The sequence below is a fragment of the Eublepharis macularius genome, chromosome 9 (assembly GCF_028583425.1).
Source record: "Eublepharis macularius isolate TG4126 chromosome 9, MPM_Emac_v1.0, whole genome shotgun sequence".
In the NCBI taxonomy this organism is placed as follows: Eukaryota; Metazoa; Chordata; class Lepidosauria; order Squamata; family Eublepharidae; genus Eublepharis; species Eublepharis macularius.
In genome coordinates this window covers 58,142,767-58,164,918 of record NC_072798.1, presented here as the reverse complement: position 1 = coordinate 58,164,918, position 22,152 = coordinate 58,142,767, and the positions used below count along the sequence as shown (strand labels likewise).

Sequence of the window (22,152 nt, the reverse complement as noted above, 5' to 3'; positions counted from 1 at the left end):
CAGAACTTAAAGTTCAAAGGGCTGTAGCAGTATCTGTCCATGGCTGAGGTGAGGTCTCTCCTTCTTTGCTGCTCTTCCTCTAGTTGCCTCTCTGAACCCAAACCACTCCTGAATTTTCAGGAGGAATAAAAATTCACCTTTTCCCCAAAAATTCAGCAATGTGTTTTGTTTATTATTGGTATTCCCCACCTGAAAGGCAACAGGCAGTTTTGGGCATCATTTCAAGTCAGGAATATCCAAACACAAATCCTTAAAAATAATAACATCTCCACAATGAAATGGGCTAGAGATGAAGTATTTTTTTAATTGAAAGATAAGAATTTAGAGGCGCTTGTAGATAGATTGCTAAAATGTTATAATAATATACCAAGTACCTGTTTTTTTTAAAGCTCATTGCGGGGAAGTGGATTGTGGCAGGCATAAGGTGGCTGGGTCATGGAAAGTGTAGGGGAAACTGCTGTCTACCATTGGAATACACATCTGGTGTAGGGCACTTAGGAGTTCTCTCTAGATGGCCTAATGGATAGGTTTACTGTATGTGTTCATCTAAATATTTCTTCTCCTAAAATACATTTTAAAATACATGTTTTAAAAATAAAACTTTTTCTTCAAAATTTAAATATTTCAAAGAGTTCTCCTGTTTCTACAGACACTGAGATAAAATGGGCCATTGTGTTTTTTGAAAGCAGAATTCAGTCATGCACGATAAGAAGACAATTTAAATGTTGAAGTCTAATGCTTTTTTTCATAGAAGAGACTGTTGCCTAGCAATAAGAATTTCAGTCTTGATCTATGTAATGCAACAGACATACTTTCACTAAATAGGCTAGAATATAATTATCTATTTTAATACTAAAAAATATTTCATTTTTATTTAAAAAGTGCTTTTCATTTTAGCATTTAATACTTGGCTGCACCGTGCAATTAGTACCACAATTTATGTTCTGGATCATGCAATGCATGGTTATTTTTATGAACACATACTCTCCTCCCTACTCCCCCTAACTTCTCAATAAATGTGTATTTTCTCAGATTAATCAACATTTCTGGTTAAATTCCATAAATGAGTAAGGACTCAATTACCTGAGTTTTGCTAGAACACCAAGAAGATAAAATAGAATATAACTTAATGCAATTATTGGGCAGTTGCAAATGTCGTGTGACGAGTGCAATAATCTCTTTGCATGTAAATGGGCACTTCACCATTGACAAAGAACTCCATTGTATGGTAGCACAGGTGTTTTCCCATGGGGAGAGGCTTGTATATTTTCCTAGTTGTTGCTGTGGCTGTGGATACAGTGCAGCAACAACACCAGTTCCACATGGCAGGTTTCCCTGTATCTTCCTTACTCCAGTCACCAGGAATGGCATTATAACGAGATAACAATTTGTGTATCAGGTTGACAAAATTCCCATCTTTCATAAAAATAAATTATCTAGCTACTTTTGGGGAAAGGTACTCCACAACAAAAGGGGTTAGAGGCTTACTTTTAAAAAAATGAAAGCTGGGAATTTAACAGATTGTTATATCATTATAATGATACGGGCAGCGCAATCCTGAGGCCCTTCATGCTTCTGGCACCTGTACACTGGTGTACTTGCAGCACCACTAGTCCACTACATGAGGATTTTGGCGGGAGAGCTGTGCTGGTAGCCAAGTCCAGCAAGGTGCAGTGAAGAGAGAATGCTCCCTAGTTATCCTGGCAACCACCAATTGCAGGGCAGCTGCAATTGACAGTGTCATGAGTGACAGAGAAAGATGTAGCCAGTCCATGGGCCAGGCTGCATTTGCCATTGCCAGCTGCCAATGCTACTCCTCTGCTCTGCAGAGAGCACGTGCACAGGGCAGAAAAAAACCCATGATCGGGTTTGCCACACTCCAACAGAGGTGCCCACCTTGAGAGGTGCCCGCCTCATGGGGAAAGTAACACTGAAGATGCAGACAGGGCCGCCTGCTTGACAAGGCACAGGCTGGCAGCTGAAGCACTGCTCTCGTGCAACCCCCCTGCCTCCACTGCTCCAAGAAGCATGCACCTCCTCCTTGAAAAGGAAGACCAGAAAGACAGCAGGACCCGGTGAGGGTTATACCCACAGCCCTTGGCACTCAGGATCAGCCCCTCAAGTCTTGGAGAGGCAGCTCCTTAGAGGCAAGAGGGTAGTGGGTTCTGAACCAAATGATGAGAATGCCATTGGAAACAATGGGAGAGACTGGAAGGCCTATTGGATATGATGGGAACCAAGAATGCCCATTGACTTGCAGTGGCTCTATTGAAATACATTAGTGGATCAAGAAGATGTGAGAAGTATGCGGGGTGGACCTCAAGAGCCACGACAGCACCCAGAGTGGAATGACAACCTCCAAGACCAGAAGAACTGCTCCAGGGGATGTCATCCCATCCCCAGCGCAAGATTCCCAAAGTTCATCCCTGTCTCTGCAAACAGCAGAAGGGAGAGTGGTCTGACTTAGGGGTGTGCACCAGCAAAATATTTGGTTTCCCCACGTCGGGTTTACCTGAAGCGGGAAAAAGATTTGGAATAATCCAAAACCCGAAGCAGCAAGCTGCTTCAGATTCAGGTAACCCTAATCACTTTGGTATGCTTTGTAATTATTTGGAGCATACCAAAGTGAGGAGGGAAGCTGTCACCAAGCCCCCACCCCCCCACTGAGCCCCCTTCCCTCAACCCCAATCCCACTTACCTGTCCCAAAGGCATGAGTCAGCTCCTCCGCCACCCGCGCTGCTTCCTCCACCTCCACAGTGGCCAGCTGGGTGACGGGGAAGGCTGGAGCAGGGTAGCGGGGAAGGCCGAAACCAGTACCTCTGCAACAGTGGCAGCCAGCAGGGAAGGCTGGAGCCAACACCGCCGTCGCTTCCATTCCACAGTGGCCAGCTGGGCGGCAGGGAAGGTTGCAGCCAGCATCTCTGCCATGGGGAGGGCCGCAGTCACAGCCTCTGCTGCCCACACCACTGCCGCTGCCGCTAGGATGTCTGAGGTAAGTGGTGTGGTTTGGGAGGGAGCCCTTTAAATAGGCCCCGAAGCGACCCAAATTGTTTCGGGAAGCTTTGATTCGGTATTTCTGAATCGGGGCCATCATACTGACCCCAATTCAGAAATACCAAAGTTTTACAAATCAGGCCTGATTCGTTTTTTTCCCGCATCAGGAACCCTAAGCGCACACCCCTAGTCTGACCTTGCAAAGGAGGAGGGCTAGAGATCCCAGGATGTTACTCTACATCCCCCTTCACATCCCAGCATCGACCTTGCCCTCTGCATGCAGCAGTCTTCTGCCTGTCTTATCAGATGCTAGCAGCACTGTTGGAGAATGAGAGTCCTCTGTGGTGCCCACCCTTCCAGACACACACAGGCCACACTCCAAAACCCACCCTGCTGTCTGCAGTGACTTTGGGGGGAACAGGGGAGGGAAGCTGCGTAGATCTGGAGCCTCCAAGGTGACACTGGACACCTGCTCTTTTTGGCAGCAGAGCCACACAAAGCCACAGAGTCACTTGGAGCCTTTTCAGGGCCCAGAGCCAGAGACCATTCACCGGGATGCATGAAAGAGCAGCCCTACAGGGAAGGGGGGCTTCTGTCATGAACAGACAAGCAAATAGATAGAAAGGGAGCTGTTGTTTGACACACATACACCAGGATTATGCTGTTACTTGCTGTTACTTCCCCCAATGTTGGGGGAAGGCTGTGGTTGCCATGAGGGTGGAACTGGGGAATCCAGATTGTAGAACAGCTGGTGAAACAGAATCAAACTGAGAATCCCAATGTCAAACCAGAGAATCCCAAGAATCCCTTTACTGAAGAGGAAAGGGTTGTTGAGCCACGAAATTAAAAAGCTGGCCAATGGCAGTGACTTGAAGGGTTCTTTCAGAGCTCTGGTGGCAGGAGGAACAAAATGCAATGGGAATCCACTCTGGTGACTGCCTCCTTCCCAGCCCCACCAGCATCATGCTGCTCTCCGGCAGCAGCACAGAGCTCATCTTGGCTTGGTGCTGCTGCCCCTCTCACTCACTGGCTGTTGCAGATGCCTGCTACGATCTCTCCCATCCCATTAACTTTGCATTGCTCTTTTGCAGCAGTGCAGAGCTTGGCTCCATTTGCACTGCTGCCTTTTTGCTGTTGCTGCCCTCTCACCACTGGTGCTGTTCTGCCTCTGCTGTAGCTGCCTGCAATGGCTGCCTAGACCAGATAATCTGGACCAGTGAATGTAGGTGCCTGGTGTCCAGGGTTGAGCGCCCCAAGCACCCCGGACTTGACACAGACCCCTTATCTGAAGGCTGACGAAACCCCGACTGTAGGCACAGGAAGCCCCAGGGAAGGGGTTCAGCTCCGGACAGCAGCAAGGGAAGGGGAAAAGGAGCCGGGGGAGAAACCAGCCAGGTGTGCGCTGCCCAACCTGCCCTAAAGGGCAAAAGGCACACAAGCCTGCTAGAAACTCCAACACTGGGACAGAGGTACTGGAAGCCCCTGCACAAGCCCTAGGAGGAACCAGCAGCAACAGCCTCCTGGGAGAGCTAGCTGAACCCCAGGAGATCAGCACCTCGTGAGCAGAGACAGAGGAGGCTGCGCCGCACCACCTGGAAGGGCTCTGCCAACCCTATATTGCAGGAAAGAATAAGAGAGAAGAGAGAAAGGAGGCACACCTGAGAAAAGCCCCAGCTGGGATAAATCCAGCCCTGCCCTGCAAGAAAGGAAGGGAAGAGAGAAAGGAGGCACACCTGAGAAAAGCCCCAGCTGGGATACATCCAGCCCTGCCCTGCAAGAAAGGAAGGGAAGAGAGAAAGGAGGCACACCTGAGAAAAGCCCCAGCTGGGATACATCCAGCCCTGCCCTGCAAGAAAGGAAGGGAAGAGAGAAAGGAGGCACACCTGAGAAAAGCCCCAGCTGGGATAAATCCAGCCCTGCCCTGCAAGAGAAGAGAGGAATGCAAGGAGAAATTAGGATGAGGGAAAAAACACCTGAGGGTATACGTAGTTGGACAGCATCAGGTGTGGGAAGGAGCCGGGGAGGAAGGGTGGGGGAAGTTGGAGGAAACCCTATAAAGGCTGGCTTGGGAGAAAGATCAGGGTGGGTTGTGTTGGAGTGGTAGGGTAGGGTAGGGTAGGGTAGGGTAGGGTAGGGTAGGGGTTGTTGGAGGTTGGATGGCAAGGAGGAGTATGAGCGAGCAAGGAGGGAAAGGAAGGTCAGTGAAAGAGTAGAAGGTGGGAGCAGGAGCGGGGCCAGGTTGAGCAGGCCTGCGAGTGGACTGAGAGGGAGTAAGAGTGAGATATACCTCCCCTCCTTCCATAGAGTGGGACCCCGCAGTATCCCTGACAGCACCCCAGAGTCAGAGTCAGGCACTCCAGCATCTGGCACAGCAACACCCTGGACGAATCCTGACACCAGGATTCAATCTGAACTTCACTCTAGAGAACCAGCATAACTGGATGATCAGCTGTGTGTTTTCAGATATGTTCTTTGACAATGGTTCACTTCATACATGATCTAACATTGAGTTTCAAGTGATAGAAAAATAGCATTGACCATTTCCCTCCATACTGTCACTCATCATGTACTGAGAAGTCATAGCAAGCAGATTTAGCTGGCTATGTTAACATGAAGATTACAAAAATGCCACCATCCCAGCTTATGTCAAGGGTATTTTATTCTTCATGGAGGTATTGGCTGACGATACATTCTGACAAGTAGGCATTATCTACTTCTGAGTGAGTTCTTAATAAACTGAGTACATCCAGTTAAGCAAACAAGCAAGCAAGCAAATAGAATGATAGCTGGATACCTTCACTATATTGTGAAGGTATACAAAATGTCTCATAACCTTATTGCTTTCTCTAGAAGAGTTTTGTGAGGTACTGCTCCTCTATATATTTTCTGTGCCATCAAACATTTCTTCTTCTCCCCCCCCCCCTTTTTAAAATCTTTCACCCAGGCCAAACCAGACCGGATATTGTAAGGTCCACTATCAGATTTCTTGCATATTGTGTGTGTGGTTTTTTTAAAGTCTAATTTAACCTGATGTTGTGGCACTGGAATGGATCGGAGAAATTATTTCTGCCTATACTTTTCCTAACCTCAAATGGTCATCCCTCAGAGATTACAGGGTCTGTTATGATACCAAGTTCATTGTGCATAAGTGCACACAAACATTGGCACAAATCTTCAGTTAAGTTGTGCAACAGATCTGCAATGCTCAAAACAACCAACAGCACCTCAGCAGGAACTGGACACAACAGTGTTAGATATGCAGCTTTAATTATACACAATCAAGAGCATAGAAAAAGATGGCCCCACTATATAATGCATATATTGAAAATATTATGCTGTGAATGGAAAGAGAGTGATGCCTACAGGAATTCTGGCTCTTAAAATGACTATGAAACTTATCAGAACTTTGTTGGCATGTACTTTTTTTTACTTTGCCAGTGGTGGATACAGTTTATGGTATAAATATGGAATGATGAGATGAAATATGTTAGAATCACTTCTACAACCTCCTGCCATATTATAGCAATCAGGAAGAAAAATGCAAGTCAGTTTAACTCTAAAGGAGGTCATTTCTACAATATGTTAATCCCAGGCACTATTCTGCATTTTAGATCCTGCAATTTGGAAGTTTATTCCAATGGATGTTTTGTTTGTTAACAGTTTAAGCATGCACGAGAAAAATATCATTAACAAAGAACTGCTTCCCTCGGTGAAAGTCTTTCATAATGAGAATAAAGTATAAACAAATGAAGAATTGGAACAGAGAATGGGTGTAGGTGGGTGAAGTAAGAAGAAATATTTTTTGCTAGTGATTGTGTGACATGAGCATGTGGGTTTTTGTAGCCAAAAATGTATTCCAGCATAGTTTATAGATTTTTTAAACAGTGCATTTGAGGGCTCATGACATTTGAATAGCCTTTCTTCCATATTTCTCACAGGCCCATCTAGTAGCAGCTTTTGAAAAAAGCTTAGGAAATATGACAGGCCGGTTGCAAAGCCTAACAATGACAGCTGAACAAAAGGTACGTTTGAAATAGCAGATGCTTTAATGTGGAAAACAGCCATTGGTTTATACTAAAGTGTGTATTGAAACAAGAAGACTGAGTGAAAGGACAGCTGTAAGAATAAACAGACAGGTGCATCTTTTTTCATGACCCTTCCCATCAAAGTTTCATAAAAGCTCAATAAGAATAAAATTGCACATCGTCAGGTTTAGCTTAGCTGTCTCAGAGGGCAGTGTGAAGATAAAATCTTTCATTTCCAGGTTTTAATTAAAACATTTGTGACTCTATATTTAATCTATATTGAAAGATTCAGCAACAAAAGCTGGTCATAAACCAAGTGTAGTGCTTGTTCCAGTCTGAAAGCATTATCAGAATACTAAATATTGGAAAAAAAGAAATATCTCAGTGGCAGAAATATAAGCCAGTTTTCAGCCATTTAGCCTTGTCTGAAAGAACAAAGGGGAGGGGGTTGGAATTCACAGGATTTGTTTTGACTACATTATTCAGAACATTTTCAGTACATTTTATGGTACAACAACTTAAGGATAAAGGCCAGACATTGAAGTTAACACATAAGACAATTAAAAGTGGTTCTGCATTGTAGGCTGGGGTTAATAGTCAATTCTGAGCAGTAATATAGGAACTTAAGCCTTAGGAAAGGTGAGATATAAATATTTCAATAAATAAAATTCCCCGTGTCTCACCTCAATTTTCACATCTCTTTGAGAGCTTTCCCTATGAACGCTTGCAAAAATCCCCAAGTCTTCTGAAGCACTGTCAAGAAGAGCTTAAACAGGCCAAGTAGATTAGCCACACTCTCTTTCTCCATTGAAGCACAAGGCATGGGAGGAAAGAGAGTTCACCAGAGAAGAAGAGGGAGATAATACAAAAGACACCGCCTTGTTCTATGGTTAAGTCTTACATCTGCTCTGAGCCTGTGCTTAGGGAAACCAGATCTCCTTCTCTAGCAGGAGATGTCCAGCCCTCAGCTATCCGCTGCTACCAGGCGCTGCAGTGGGAACAAAATGGGGGGGGGGGTGTCTCTGCACTTGGGACACTGTCACTTCCAGGCATGTAACCTGAATTGCGTGATGCTCTAGCAATCAAACCATAAAACCATAGAGATTTGGGAGATTACTAAAGCATCATGGTTGCATCATGTGATGGCTAGCCCTGCCCCCAAACCTCCAGTGTGAAGTATTGAGATGTACCTGTGTTTGAAACACTTTATGCACTTAAGAATCCCACAAAAGAGATGCCAGGCTACTCTGTACCTGTCACCTTGAAATCAGTGATCTTACCAGTAGATATATTTCAAAATACAGGTTAAACTAGACCTGGTTGTGGTCTGTGATATCCAGTGACTGACTGTTGAATTTTCATTTTCCTATTAGTGAGAAATTAGTGAGAATTAGTGAATTCATATTCTTTTTCATCCCTTAGAATTAAGACATAGAAGTGGCCCATTCTGAAATGTTTCTCAGGTTCTGTTTTGAATAAAAATAGTCTCATACAAGATTTTCGTTCAACCTGAAATATTTTGCAAAATTTTAGGCTTTGTTCCTTAAAAAGGTTATAATGGTGACATTGACCTTAATGAGCTTTCCCAGAGATCCGAGTGCACGTGCGAGCACGCGAACACGCATGTGTGCGTGCACACACACACACACACACACACTTTTTTCACTCCCCGCTGCTGCTTAGGTTTCATTCCTGCTGCAACTTCAATCCTCATTATATAAAATTAGTAGTGGAAGAATTGCTTTTAAATGCAGTAACTATAGATTTAATTAAAACTGCATTTATGAAACAGTTTTCTACAAAAAGAGGCTATTGAGATTTAGGTGCGGCCATATTTATGTAGGAGATGGGGGAAAAAAATTGTTTCAACTAGTGTGTTTATTGTTTTTCTTAAGCATTAATTCTTAATATTGCAGCAGTAATTATTTCTAGCCTTAGGATTTGGACTATCTGTGTTACCTTGAATGAGAAGCTGTGATAAACATAAGATTGCATTTTCTGTTCAGTCTCACCAACATTACTACACTGAAATCTTGTAAATTTTTATCCCAGAGGGGAAAAACAACCCATGATTACTCTGGTAAGTTTGAAGCCTTTTCTGACTTTTCTCACAGGAATCAGAGCTCATAGAACTGCGAGAAACGATTGAAATGCTGAAAGCTCAGAACTCTGCTGCGCAGGCTGCTATTCAAGGGGCATTGAATGGTCCTGACCACGCTCATAAAGGTACATGTTTTCACTGTATCAGTTACAATTCATTGGTTCTTCAGAGAAGTGCTAAGCCACTGGCTTTCCATTGTTTGGAAGAACAGTCTTTGAGGTATTTCAGAACACTGAGGTATTCTTCATTGAATGTTCCTTGTATCTGAGGAGTTTCCACAGGTGGAAAACCTCTATATGTTACTTAGATGCCACTGGATTCAAAGGACTCAGGTTTATCAGACTTCTATCATCAGCAATTAATCACTGCCTCAAGCAAGATAACCTTTTAATGCCCTTCTCTGCGTCGTATGACCACAGCAAATGTTCCAGTCCAAATTAAGCACTTTTATACTACTTTGATTTCACTAGGAAAGTTAAGCTTGCACTGAACTTGCTTTATTTGAAATGTAAGGAACTTTTAAATGTCATACTTAGTGGGATTATTCTTGTTGCATCCAGCAATAGTCAAGAGTCATCTGATGTGGTTGTTGTGCATGGAGCTACAGTCATTACATAAGGATTTACAATTATAAATTGAGCTTGAGTATAAGAGTGTTGTCAAATGAAAATTACTTTAGGGCCAAGCTACAAGTGACGAATGACACTTGAATGGCAAGTGAACAGACTCACATGTATTCCTCCCTGTTCACTTGTGCTCCACTTGATCACAAGTGAACAAGTGGAGCGCAAGTGGAGCACAAGTGAACAGGGAGGAATACACGTGAGTCTGTTCACTTGCCATTCAAGTGTCATTCGTCACTTGTAGCTTGGCCCTTAGTCTATGCCTTAACTGCATTGGTTTGTGAGATTCGTGCAGATTTTCACCATTCAGGATGGTTTTTCCCATGCCAGTTCTCTTTTTCTTGTTCACTTGATGAGATCAAGAGCAAGTGATGCTGTTCTTGGAAGTTACTAGCCACACTGAACATGGGTGTCCCAGGAGAAAAAAAAACTCTTTTTCCAGAACATGTTATACTTCCAGGTATCTGCTATTGGTATCCAGTTTTCCACTCTGACAGCATAATATTCCTAATGATATTGGCACTTAGGATTGAACAAGAGATGATGCAGCAGATCTCATGATTTATAAAATACCTACATAACAGTCCCACACTTTTGGAGACTGAGAAAGGAACCCTACCTCTTCAACAATTGTAATAGTTCCTCTGAAGAGACAATTAGTTCTTTCTAAGGAAAAAGGTAGTGATAAAGCTGGTGCTTCTAGTACTGAACATTTCCCAAATCTGAAAAAACGAAAGAAAAAGTCACACAATATCAAGATGTTTATCAGGTTTACATGCAATTTGAAGAGTTATAGGGTATCAATACTTTTGAATTAGGAATGTGCAAAAATAAAATCAGATTGAGTAAAATTGCATATTATTTTAAAAACCCGAGTTGAGTGATTTAAGGTCAGAATTAAAGCTGGTCATATCCCAGTGAGGTTCTGCTTGCAGAAAAGGGAGTTAGGAGTTGCTGGCTTTTCTTCCCAGTTCTTCCCAGTTAGGCCCACAGGGTTGGGCCTAACTAATTCTCCTCAGAAGAGGCAGCTGACCCCATGGAGATCAAAATCTTGGTAAGACCCCCACAGTCCCTGGGACTCAGATAGACCATCTGCTGCAACCATGGGGCCAGAAGACCAAGGGGCTCATGAACAGGACCCAGACAGAAGGGCTATGGAAGATCCTCCTGACAGTGAAACCCACCCTTCGCCAGGGATCCCATGAGCAACCCCAGAGTTCCTTTAGCAGAGAAGATGGAGAGCTCAGACAGAAGCTCAGGTCCAGCAGCAGAGTGCCCCCTTGCCTGCTCAGGACTTCCTCTCTGTTCATAAGCCTTGTGACAATCAAGAGCTGCCATGAGGTTTTGCAGGATGCTGGACTAGATCCAGCTGTAAGTACCCTCAGCATTCTCGTCCTGGGGACAGCCATATGCACTGACCTTCATAAACAGCTTCAGTTCTGCCTGGGTAATCCTGGATCAACAGCTCTACATTGGCATCTCCCTCCTAGGACTCCTTCTTGGTTTGATTCCTGCCTTCTTGTCTCACTTCCAGTCTTCTTGTGCTTAAAGACCCCTGACCTGCTTGAAGAACAATATGGACAAGGAGGAGCTGGATTTGGGTGCATTTTTCCCCACCCTGCCTTAGAATGGACACAAGCAAAGCATTTCCCTTACCAGGGTAGCATATGCACAACACCAGATCATAAAATAGCTCAAGCGGTTATGGTTCATGGTTATATAGAAGCATACGGCGGGGACTTACCCACGCCGGCGTTTGCTGGAGCCGCTTGGGGCAGGGAGGAAAGGCAGGTCGGCATCTCAGCCGGCCCAGCATCAGATGCCCAGCCCCGAAGCATGCTGGGCATTGTAGTCCAGCAGCCCCGCCTGCCAATCAGGGTGGCTGGCTGGCCTGGAGGGAACCTATCAGAGGGAGGCTGGCGAAGCCCGACCTGAGAGGGGAGGGCTTCACTCAGGTCCTCCCTCTGAAGATTTAGGGCTGGGCCGGGCCTCTGTAACCAATAAAGTTGTGGCCAATATTTTTTCCTAAACAAGCGTCAGTGTGGTTTTTTCCTGCCTTATGAATCCCTGCCCTTAGGGATGGCACAGCAATCAAAAATCTCTCCCCAGATTACTTAGCCAGTGCAATGATTGGTAGAAAGTGGAAATGCTGAGCATAAAACCACAAGTTATGATGGTTGTGTTTGACAGGCGTTCTTGTTTGGATGGCATCCTTGTCAAACACATCTACTGATGGTAAATCTATCTCTTCGCTGCCTCAGCTTCCCCCCACTGTGAAAATGAAACCAGATAACCAGGTGCCAAAATAACAAGCTGATTAGAAAACTTCTGACCATGTCCCAGTGTCAGAAATAATTTTAGTCAGTTCTGGACTATTTCCAATATACTGGCTGGAAAGATGGTTTGCATTAATAAATTATTGCATTAGTAAATTTCAACCTGCACATTCCTTCTTAAAACTGTCAAAACAAACTGTCATGATCTGGCTGTGCCAGGAAAAACTAGCAAGCAAGGCCTCAGAGGCCTGTTAGCAGTGGGAGTAGACCTGCCTACACTTCCCAGGAGCCCTTTTTGGCCAATCAGAACACAGGGGGCTAGTGCTATACACCTGAGAGGAAAAAAGCCTACTCCTCAATCCAGACTACTTACCACACTTTAAATCATCCTGGTTTATTAGAAAACTGGTAGAAGAATGGTACAGTCTAAAAGGGTTACCAATTCCATAGCTGTTATTGTAACCCGTCACAGCTGTATTCAGAGCTAAAAAGGGAAGAAAAAGTAACTGACAAAGTTCATTTTCAATTTTGAAACTTCAGTTTCAATAGGTTGCTAATTAGAGTTTAGGATCTTACTGTGGCTCAAATCTTGAAAAAAAAAGCTTTGCGTTTTAGTTTTCACAGAACTGTATCCCCTCAGAATGTATGTGCAAGAATGCATGTTGACTTGGAGCATCATGTCAGAATTTCTATGCATCTAAAATTAACATGACAGACTGAGGATGGTAAACTGTGTCCAGGGATACCACAGGAAGACATGAAACAAAGTATGTTTATCTTTTATTGGAGCCAGTGCTTCCAGCTTTGTGGGGGATGGGGCAGCATAGTTTCCCTCAGCACTCGATGTAGCTTTTACTCAAGAAGTGGACACACATCTAAAGAATTTGGCCTTGAGCAACATTTTGAAAGTCTAGAAATGCCTGAGGACCCAACTAAAAGTGCTTCTGTGATTGGAATCATTTGGCCCTCAAAAGCAGCTGCATGCGGAGTAATGTATGGTATGGATGGGTGCTGAAGCACTGAGGGAGAAGTTTAATGTTTCCATCCCATACCAGTTCCCTAATGAGAACACCACCCCAATAGGAAAAAAAGACCCAATCCAGGGGAGAAATAGCAACAAGGGAAAATTAACCCTTTCCTTTGCATAGCTCTATGACACCATTTCAATTCTCTCTGGAGCTGCTTTTTTGGTCCAAATTACACTTCTGGTGTTTCAGTCTTGGAACTCTAGGATGACATGTAGTTTGTCTATTAAAACAAGCAAGAGACTTTCACATTGTTTTCTCCCACCCTGTATTATAGATTTACGAATACGACGGCAACATTCTTCCGAAAGTGTTTCCAGCATCAATAGCGGCACCAGCCATTCAAGCATGGGTAGCGGTAATGATGCTGAGTCCAAGAAAAAGAAAAAGAAAAATTGGGTAAGTGCCTTACAGATTTAAACATATTGAGTATTCTTTTGTATATTTCCCTTCCTGATAAATAGCACAATAGCTCTTATTCTTGTGCAGTCAGAAGGATACAAATTTGAGTGCATCCAGTGAGATACTGGTATTGGCAAGTACATTAAGATCATTGCAAAAGCACATACAAGCTTCTTTTTTTTAAAAAAAAAAAAAACCTCTCGTTTTCTTTTCACTTCATTCTATAAAATGGGCTGACTGTCCAGGATAGTTCAGTAGACTGAGAAGGAAGACTGAGGGAAATGTTTTTAAAATGAGTAAATACTAAGCCTTTTCATTCTGAAAAAGCTATACATACCACAAATACTTTGGGTTGTACTGCAATGATGGAAGAATTTATTTCTGTTGTTTAAATATGTTCATGCAGGTAATTTTTTTTAAAAAGATACTGATTCCAGCTTCATTCCCTTGATTTGTAATTGCACACTTTTTCATGTTTCTGCAAGGTGAACTCTAGAGGAAGTGAGGTGAATATAAACCCATGGAAAATTTGGCATGCATCTCAAAGAACTCTTATCTTGGCATGATTGCTATTCATTTTGGCAGTAGGCTTTCGTACCCTTCTAAAATGGATTACTCTGTATGTTTCCTTAGTTTTTTCTCTATTCGTTTTACCTCCAACTTTGAAATCTAGAAAGGGGGGTGTCGCCAAAATCCATTTCTTTCTTATTAGAAATCATCAACTAGAAAGAACATAAATTATGGTAATTCCAATCAGTGCTTACACTCCCAGCTCTCCAACTGATTTCAGTAGAAGAAAATGATTGTGTGCCAATGTTCAGAAGAATTATTATTTGGGTACTAATAAAAGCTTTGGGGAAAAACACACTTTTTGTTCTTTGCATGAGTAACTTGTGTGTTCGTAAGAAGCTTTCAGCAATTCCAAAATAATTGTAAAGTGCTCATTTCAAACATGGCTTGTACTGTTTCGGCTCCTGAAATAAATGGCTCTTTGGCTATCCTGTCCCTTTCGATAATGGATCAAAGCTTCTAGAGCAAAAAGGCAATGCTTGTACATTTGAACTTGCTTCTTTAAAATGGACCTGTGCCCCAATTCTCTTTTCCAACCCTTCCAGCTTCTTGTCATCAAAAAAGCAGCTTATTTTTGCTTATTTCTGCTATTGAATTAATAGGGTCCTGACTTTTAGATGAAAAACAATTCCATGTAAATAATGTACAAAATCATAGCAATTGGAATCAAATATATTTTAGAAATAAAAGCAATCATTTGTCAACACAGTGGCTATTTAAAACCAGTTTACCTTAAAGGGAATGCCAGAGTAATGGGATTCCACTGAAGGTGTAGGGTTTTAAGTTAACTGTGCCAGTTGATCCTGCACTTTCCCCATAGCATTCAGTGTTTGCACTGTGCTCAGTTAATTGTTTAAATAGCACTGTAATCATGTTCTTAAAGACACTGTGTTGCATATGTTAATACCCTGCTTTATCTATATACTGACCTCAGGCAGTGGCTAGATTGGCATCTGCAAACTAACTTTTCAGCAGAACGTAAAGTTGAGCCAAATCAGCATAGGCAATCCAAATAAATTTATTCTCCTTTTTTTCCTCCTAGCTGAGAAGCTCGTTCAAACAGGCCTTTGGAAAGAAGAAGTCCACAAAGCCTCCTTCCTCACATTCTGATATAGAAGAAGTCACAGATTCATCTCTTCCATCCTCACCTAAGTTACCCCACAGCTCTGGAGATTGTGGGTCTGCATCAATAAAGCCATCCCAATCAACATCCGCGTATGTTCCTCTCTTTCTGCACAAGCCTTCTTATCAAATACCATTTTTAAGGACACCATTGGGTTTACTGACTTGCATTTCATACATATTGCTACAGCCTTTGAACTTTTGATCTTGTGCTCCCACCAGTTATTTCCTATCTGTTCAAATTCAGGCATTTTAATTCCCTGTATTGACTTTTGTTCTGTGGAAATGTTATTACTCTGTTATTTTTTTGTCTGGCAAATTTCTGATGGTGCAAGGGGAATACCTCCTTTTTTCAACTGCAAATACCTTTTTCTTTCTACATTTCACTGGGCCTTGAAAGAGACTGATTTAGAGTTCTTCACTCTGTTGTTTGATTGCTGTTATGGTATGAATCCAGGATGTTCTCCTACATATAGAAGTTGTCTTGCCCATTGATGCTGAATAGGGAGACCAGACACTATGACCTGGGAAAATCAGTGGATGCGTCCTTCATTTGTTGGCATAAAGAGGGCTGGACGACACAGAGGCTGTTTCTCATATGGCCTTCCCTTGTGATGCTGTGCATTACATCCACAGTGTCAGCTGAAGTTGACTCTTCCTTCCCTCCACCTGTCATTAAACTCTGCCCCCATCCCTTCACTGAAGCAGAGATTTAGAACAGCCTTCTATTCATGTTTTGCTAGAGTGTAGTGTGAGGAAAATGAAATAATCCAAATGCTTCTCAGCCAAGCCGATGTGAGGAGGGTGTGCACATTCTTGTGTAAACTTTTACATGAGCAGAAGCATGAGAACTGCCACAGAACTTATGAAAGCAATATATCATATGCAAGCATTTGTAGAAAAGGGATGGCAAATGTTTTCTCTCCATTCATAATTGAAACCCAGTGCCCATGTCTCTCCACCATCATTCTCCTTTCCTGCCCTAAAGCCCTTCAGACTCTTTTTCTCAACCAAGTTTTGTTCTCATGGTCAAAGACTGCAGATGTCTGTTATTATCAGCACCTGCAATTCCAGTTTGTTGGAGTTTTTGATCATCAAAGAACATTCTAAAAGCACAGCCAGGAGTGCCAGGCATTTGCATAACTTTCTGTGACTTGGCTTGCCAGGAATACTGTTGGGTGTTTTCTTGAAGTGTTCTTGTGTTTCAGCATCTGCTTCCCCATACTAGAGTCAGTGATATGTAAACACTGATGGGTTATTTTGCCATCCAGTTCCAGGAAAGCATCAAACATTCTACACTTCAGAGTCATAATCCTGTAATTTAGTATGTTTTGTGGCTTGGTAGGATGATTTCAAGCTGTAGGTAGGGATCCACTATGGGAAGCTCCTTTACATCAAAAACTTCCTTGACTTTCCAAAGTGGCATCTCAGATTCCAGCTTGGCCTTCTGTCCAAAATGGTGGTTTGGAACGTGCAGGAAGCCTCTGCTGTGCTGGAACAGCCAAACATTTATGTCTTCATCTGCAGTCTGAATTTGTCTGATCATGTATTTGACATAGTGATGATTGGCATCAATAACATCTGAAGCGTATTTCCCTTCTTTAGTTTACCATTCAAGGTTTTCTCCCTCTTGTATCTTCATTCTGTTGCATAGGGGTTTTTTTTTGTTTATTTCATTCTCTGACCTGAGTTTCATTTTCTAAATCATTGCCTTTACTTTCTTTCACTTGCATCTGTCTGTCTAATGCGTGTGTATGCAGGTCATCCCTAATCTGGGCACCAAAGAAAAGGCAAAACGGTCACGTGATCTACAAGCATAGATCCCGGTAAACTGCCATGTGGGGCTTCCAAGAGCTAGTATGAAATGGTTCCTTTTTTATCAAAAGGCAATCCATGAAAAAAAAATAACAGTTTCTGAATTTTTATTTATTTTTATTTATTTTATCATATTTATATTCCGCCTTCCCCGCAAGCAGGCTCAGGGCGGATAATTATATTGTGACACTGTATGTAATTAGGTAGTAATGAAGGAGGGGAGAAGCATGTACCCTGAGCACCTTGGAAGAAGGGCAGAGTAAGAAAGTAAAGCATAGAAGAAGTAATTACTATTATATGGAGGACAGTGTCATCTGTGCTCTGTGGATGGAAGGTGGTGTAGATTAGCATAATAATAATAATGAATAAAAGCACTGTTCTATATCCTTCAAAAGGAAACAATTCAGTTATTAAAGGCTGAGTTTCTTTAAGACTGATTTTTTTTAGGGCCAAACTAGACATTATGATGTCCACGGGTCAGACCTGTGTCTACAGGTGAACTTGGGCCAAGTAAAAATGCTCCTTTTAAAATTTTTCTTTATTTAAACTATAAACTATACACCATAATATAATAAACAATAAACATAGAGAATAAGAAAAAACACACAATTCTAAGTAAAAATGCTGTGGGTGCTTGATTCTGATCGGGCACACAGTACAGTGGGACCAGGCCATCTTGTTCTCCTGCATGTACCTGTTTCTGTACTTCAAAAACTACGTTGGGGAACAAGATTTCCTGATCCTCCTGTACTGTGGGCCCAATCAAGATTGGACACTCAAGGCATTTTTAAATGGTCCAAGTTCACCTTGCAAATTGCAGCAGCATTCACATAATGGACACCATAATGTCTAGTTTGGCCCTTAGTTTCAGAGAAGCTCATGTGCAAAAGCCTCCCAATATTTTCTGTGTCATGCACAACTATTTTCTATTTCACCTGTGAAACATTCTGCAACTTACAGAAATGAACCAGGAAAGTCCTGTACCAGAGGTACTGAGTGGTGGTGATTTCCTTTTTTCTAACAAAAAAAAAATGGGAGTAGAGCAGGGAAGAACCCCATTGTGGAACTGGATCAAACTACCTCCACAAATTCAAATCATTTACATTTTTAGCTATTTACAGCTAAAAATAACATTTATCTTTTTTAAAAAAACCTTTCCGTTCCAAGTATTAGTACAATTTTAAGTTACATTGAAACTGAGAGAAAGCAGCTAGGCATTCAGGCTTGTAGAAACTCCCCCCAAACACTCAGTCACACAGTACATGCATTAATTCAACTGTTGAAGAGTCTTCATCTGAGCTCTTCAATATTCCTGCTTTTGTTCTGGTGGAGATTCTCTCTGTATTATAGGATAGATCCACGTGGAACAACTACTATATAGATATTCTTGCTGCCATGTCGTATGAAGCAGTTGTACGGATGAATTCACGCATTCATGTTCTCATCACTCAGCAAATGCAAGATCTAGTGATGACCTGCAAGTGTGAAATTGTGACCGCCTTGGCTCATAGTCATAGCATATTATCTTAAATACTGTAATTTATCAAAGCAGTCAGTTCAGCTGCAAGTGTTGAATAATTAGGTAATATGAATGCGTCTGTGAATGAGCTCTATGCTTTTGTGTTAAACCTTACATAATACATCGGCAGAGTTAAATCATCTTTTCAGTTCATTACCAAAACTTGCTTTATAATTATTGACATTTCAAAAAAATGTAATTTTTTATCAAAAACAATGTAAGTCTTTAAAAAAGTTAGGACATTTTTGAAAAATGCAGCCCTTCTCCACTTTGAAAAAACAAAACAGAATTGTGCACAATTATTATACTTCTTCTGAATAGGAAGTGTAGAACTAAATGGAAAAGCAATAAAAGCAAACTTATAATTCTGTCCCTTTTCATGTTTTAAAATTGAACCCATTCATATGGCTTTGATGAGATTCTCTGTCCTGCTTCTAGGAGTCACCAGCAGCAACCTTTTCTGTTCTTTGATATGGAATAATAGCACATAGCCTACATAAGAGAACCAGCCTTTAATCTTCTGCCTCTTTTCCTTCTCCATTTTTTTTAAGGATCTGTGAATGCACAGAGGCAGAAGCTGAAATAATTCTGCAGCTGAAAAATGAGCTCAGGGAAAAAGAGCTCAAGTTAACAGATATTCGCCTGGAGGCTCTCAGCTCAGCACACCATCTTGACCAGATCCGAGAAGCCATGAACCGCATGCAGGTCAGCTCTGCAGAACAATTGACTGAGGCATTACTCAAAGCACTCTATCTTTAAAACTCTATTCCAATTGCCCTTGGCTAAGCAGAGGCATGACACAGGATCAGTAGAAATAATTTAACTGAGATTTTAGTGGGATTGAAAAATAATGTAATATGTAACTAGAATTGTATCCTTAGGTACCTGACTCTTCAAGACGTGCTGTTTTGCTTAGTGTCACATTCTCAGTTATTGGCACTGATCTCTTGTAATTGGCCTTTCTTGCTCTAAAAGGGAATGAAGAAATAACATATTCAGAAAGTTGTCTGAGAAACTTCCAGGAATTTAGTGGCTAGCTGCTGGCTGCTTTAGTGAGGGGTGCATCACATTTTCAGGGCAGCTGAAGGACTTCTTTGGCTCTTAACACCTTGGCTGTGGTTCCTGCCGTTTTCCTTTTTTTCTTCTTTTCTTGTATTGTTTTGGTTTCCACCACTTAAGCATTCAGACTTGTCAACCAGTTTACAGACTGTAGAGATGTGAGTAGTAAATTTGTTTTGCGAGGGGCTGCTATCTTGGATTACCTCTTGCCCTAATAAAGCCACACAAATGAGTTAGGGCTCCAGTACAAACTTCTACGTGTATTTCTTTGATAGCTATAAAATGTACCAATAATTATGGGTTGAATCTAGCAGTCCAGTACACGTGTAAGTATGGATCCAGTGTTTCCCTAAAGTTCCTTATCCAGATTTTTAAAAATTTGAAATCATACCAAGTATTCATGGGATAGTAGTCATTGGAATAACTGAGGAAAACAAAGGATCCCTGTAGTGTCACTTTAGAACAGCTTTTTAAAAATCACCGTACAACATAATTGTCTTCACACTAAGACAATTCATCTCATTTGTTTTTATGTTCCAAAATCTTGTTGAGATTCCCTGGCATCTCTATGGTTTTTTTATTTTATTTTTTATTAGATTTGATTTTTACACTGCTTCTATTTAGTTAAAAACCAAGGGGTTCACATCAATCAATTACATCAGTTAAAATCAACAAAACATAATAAAAATCAAATAAAATCCAAACAAAATATACAACATAATACAAAATACATAATTTATGTAGCCTTACACCTGTCCCACATCATCATAGAACTTCAGAGTGGAAAAAAATTCAAATAAGAATCTAAGAAGCTGTTAAGATCTATGTTGAGCTGTGCTGTTAGCCCTTCCATCTCCCAAAAGCAATTGAAAAAGGAAAGACAAATTCTGATGGTTTAAAGAGGCAACATGATGATCAATTAGTACCATCTCCTCTAACTACTTCAGTTCTTTTCTTGGCTTCCATCTTGTATCAATAACAATGCATCTCTTGCCTTTCTTTATTTTGAAAAACATGAATGTGGAACTTTTAAAAAGGAATATAATGATAGCTGTAGTCAGGGCTTTTTTTCAGCGGGAACGCGGTGGAACACAGTTCCGGCACCTCTTAAAAATGGTCACATGGCCGATGGCCCCACCCCCTGATCTCCAGACAGAGGGGAGTTTAGATTGCCCTCCACACCACTGAACGGCATGGAGGGCAATCTAAACTCCCCTCTGTCTGGAGATCAGGGGACGGGGCCGCCGGCCATGTGACCATTTTTGCTGAGGGCGATTTAAACTTTAACCCCCCCCCCCTGTTCCAGCTGACCCAAAGTGACATCATTGTGCAGTCTTGAGTTCCACCACCTCTTTTCCCAGAAAAAAAGCCCTGGCTGTAGTGTATTTCTGAATTTAGAATTAAGACAATGCGGATGGACAATTCCAGACATCTCTGTTTGCAAAAGAGGTGCAGGCTGTTTGTTTTCCATTTTTTTTTCGGCACCTTTTCTGAGATCACACTTGCCCTGGTCTTTTCTTTTGCTGCGGGCTGACAGAATGGTTAAAGCAGTTTGAGGAATTGTTCAATCACAGCCCAGCTCCTCCCCCAAAACTCTCAGCATGCAATCGTGCATGTGCAGAGCAAAAAAAAAAAAAATTGAATGGGAGGTGGGTGACAATGACGGAAGTGCCCAACCTCCCCTCCCAAACCACAAGGTAAGCACTTTTGGGGAGTGTGTGTGGAGGCTGCGTTTTCAGAGTGACAGAAAAACAAACACAAAAAGTGAGCAAAGGGTGGAAAGACCAGGTGTGTGGAAACAGCCAATATGTGCCCTCTTCCAAAAGCACCAGCTATTAATAGCCTAATACTATTACTATGTAATCTGAGGTTTCAGGACGTATTTAACATAGTCAAAATTTTACAGTGCGTCAACAGTGTTGAGATGCATTTCAAACTTACAATGCTCTAAAGCTGCAGCCAGTGGATGTTTCATGCATTTCTTTTCTCAGTATACTACAAAGAAGATCCCCCCCCAACCCATTGCTTTTATTATTTTTGCCAATATATAGTTTCACATTGCTTTGAAAACTAGACTGTTGGACTGTGGCTGATCATTTATATACTATGCCCTGTGATTTCCCTTTTCCATGCCGAATCCCCTCCCATTATTAAATAAGCATTTCTTCTTGTGCTTTAAATGCTAGAATGAAATTGAGATATTGAAAGCTGAAAATGATCGCTTGAAGGCAGAGACTGGAAACAGCGGAAAGCCTGCCCGGCCATGTTCAGAATCCTCGAGTAGCACATCTTCCTCCTCTTCTCGGCAGTCTTTAGGGCTTTCTTTGAACAACTTGAATATCACTGATTCAGTTGCATCAGGTATATCGAAGTTATTTTCTTGAGGAACAAGAATTGTCCTACTTGTCTTTTTCCAGCATTGTATGTGCATGTGTATTCATGTGTATGAGTGTGCACTTCATGTCAAACTAAACTTAGATTAGGTACTGACCTCAAGGAATAGAATTAATGTGCCCCAAATCAAGCAGTTTCTACAAAATATCATCAAGTGATGTGATCCATTACCAGAGAACAAACAATTATGTCTACTGTGAGCTTTATAATCATGGCTTTTGCCAAT

At 41.9% G+C, this 22,152-nt stretch overlaps 1 protein-coding gene across 2 annotated transcripts in view; it reads left to right on the top strand.

The window, feature by feature from the left end:
* NAV3 (neuron navigator 3) overlaps positions 1-22,152 on the top strand; it is a 363,931-nt gene that overhangs the window by 315,048 nt on the left and 26,731 nt on the right. Inside the window, exons 23-30 of one of the 2 annotated variants that reach the window (XM_054988336.1) lie at positions 6,934-7,017; positions 9,135-9,246; positions 13,323-13,444; positions 13,933-13,953; positions 15,060-15,232; positions 16,900-16,965; positions 19,025-19,178; positions 21,719-21,893. In XM_054988336.1, the coding sequence (XP_054844311.1) occupies positions 6,934-7,017; positions 9,135-9,246; positions 13,323-13,444; positions 13,933-13,953; positions 15,060-15,232; positions 16,900-16,965; positions 19,025-19,178; positions 21,719-21,893 (907 nt within the window). The remainder of the gene's footprint in view (positions 1-6,933; positions 7,018-9,134; positions 9,247-13,322; positions 13,445-13,932; positions 13,954-15,059; positions 15,233-16,899; positions 16,966-19,024; positions 19,179-21,718; positions 21,894-22,152) is intronic. The other variant, XM_054988337.1, reaches the window with a different exon arrangement.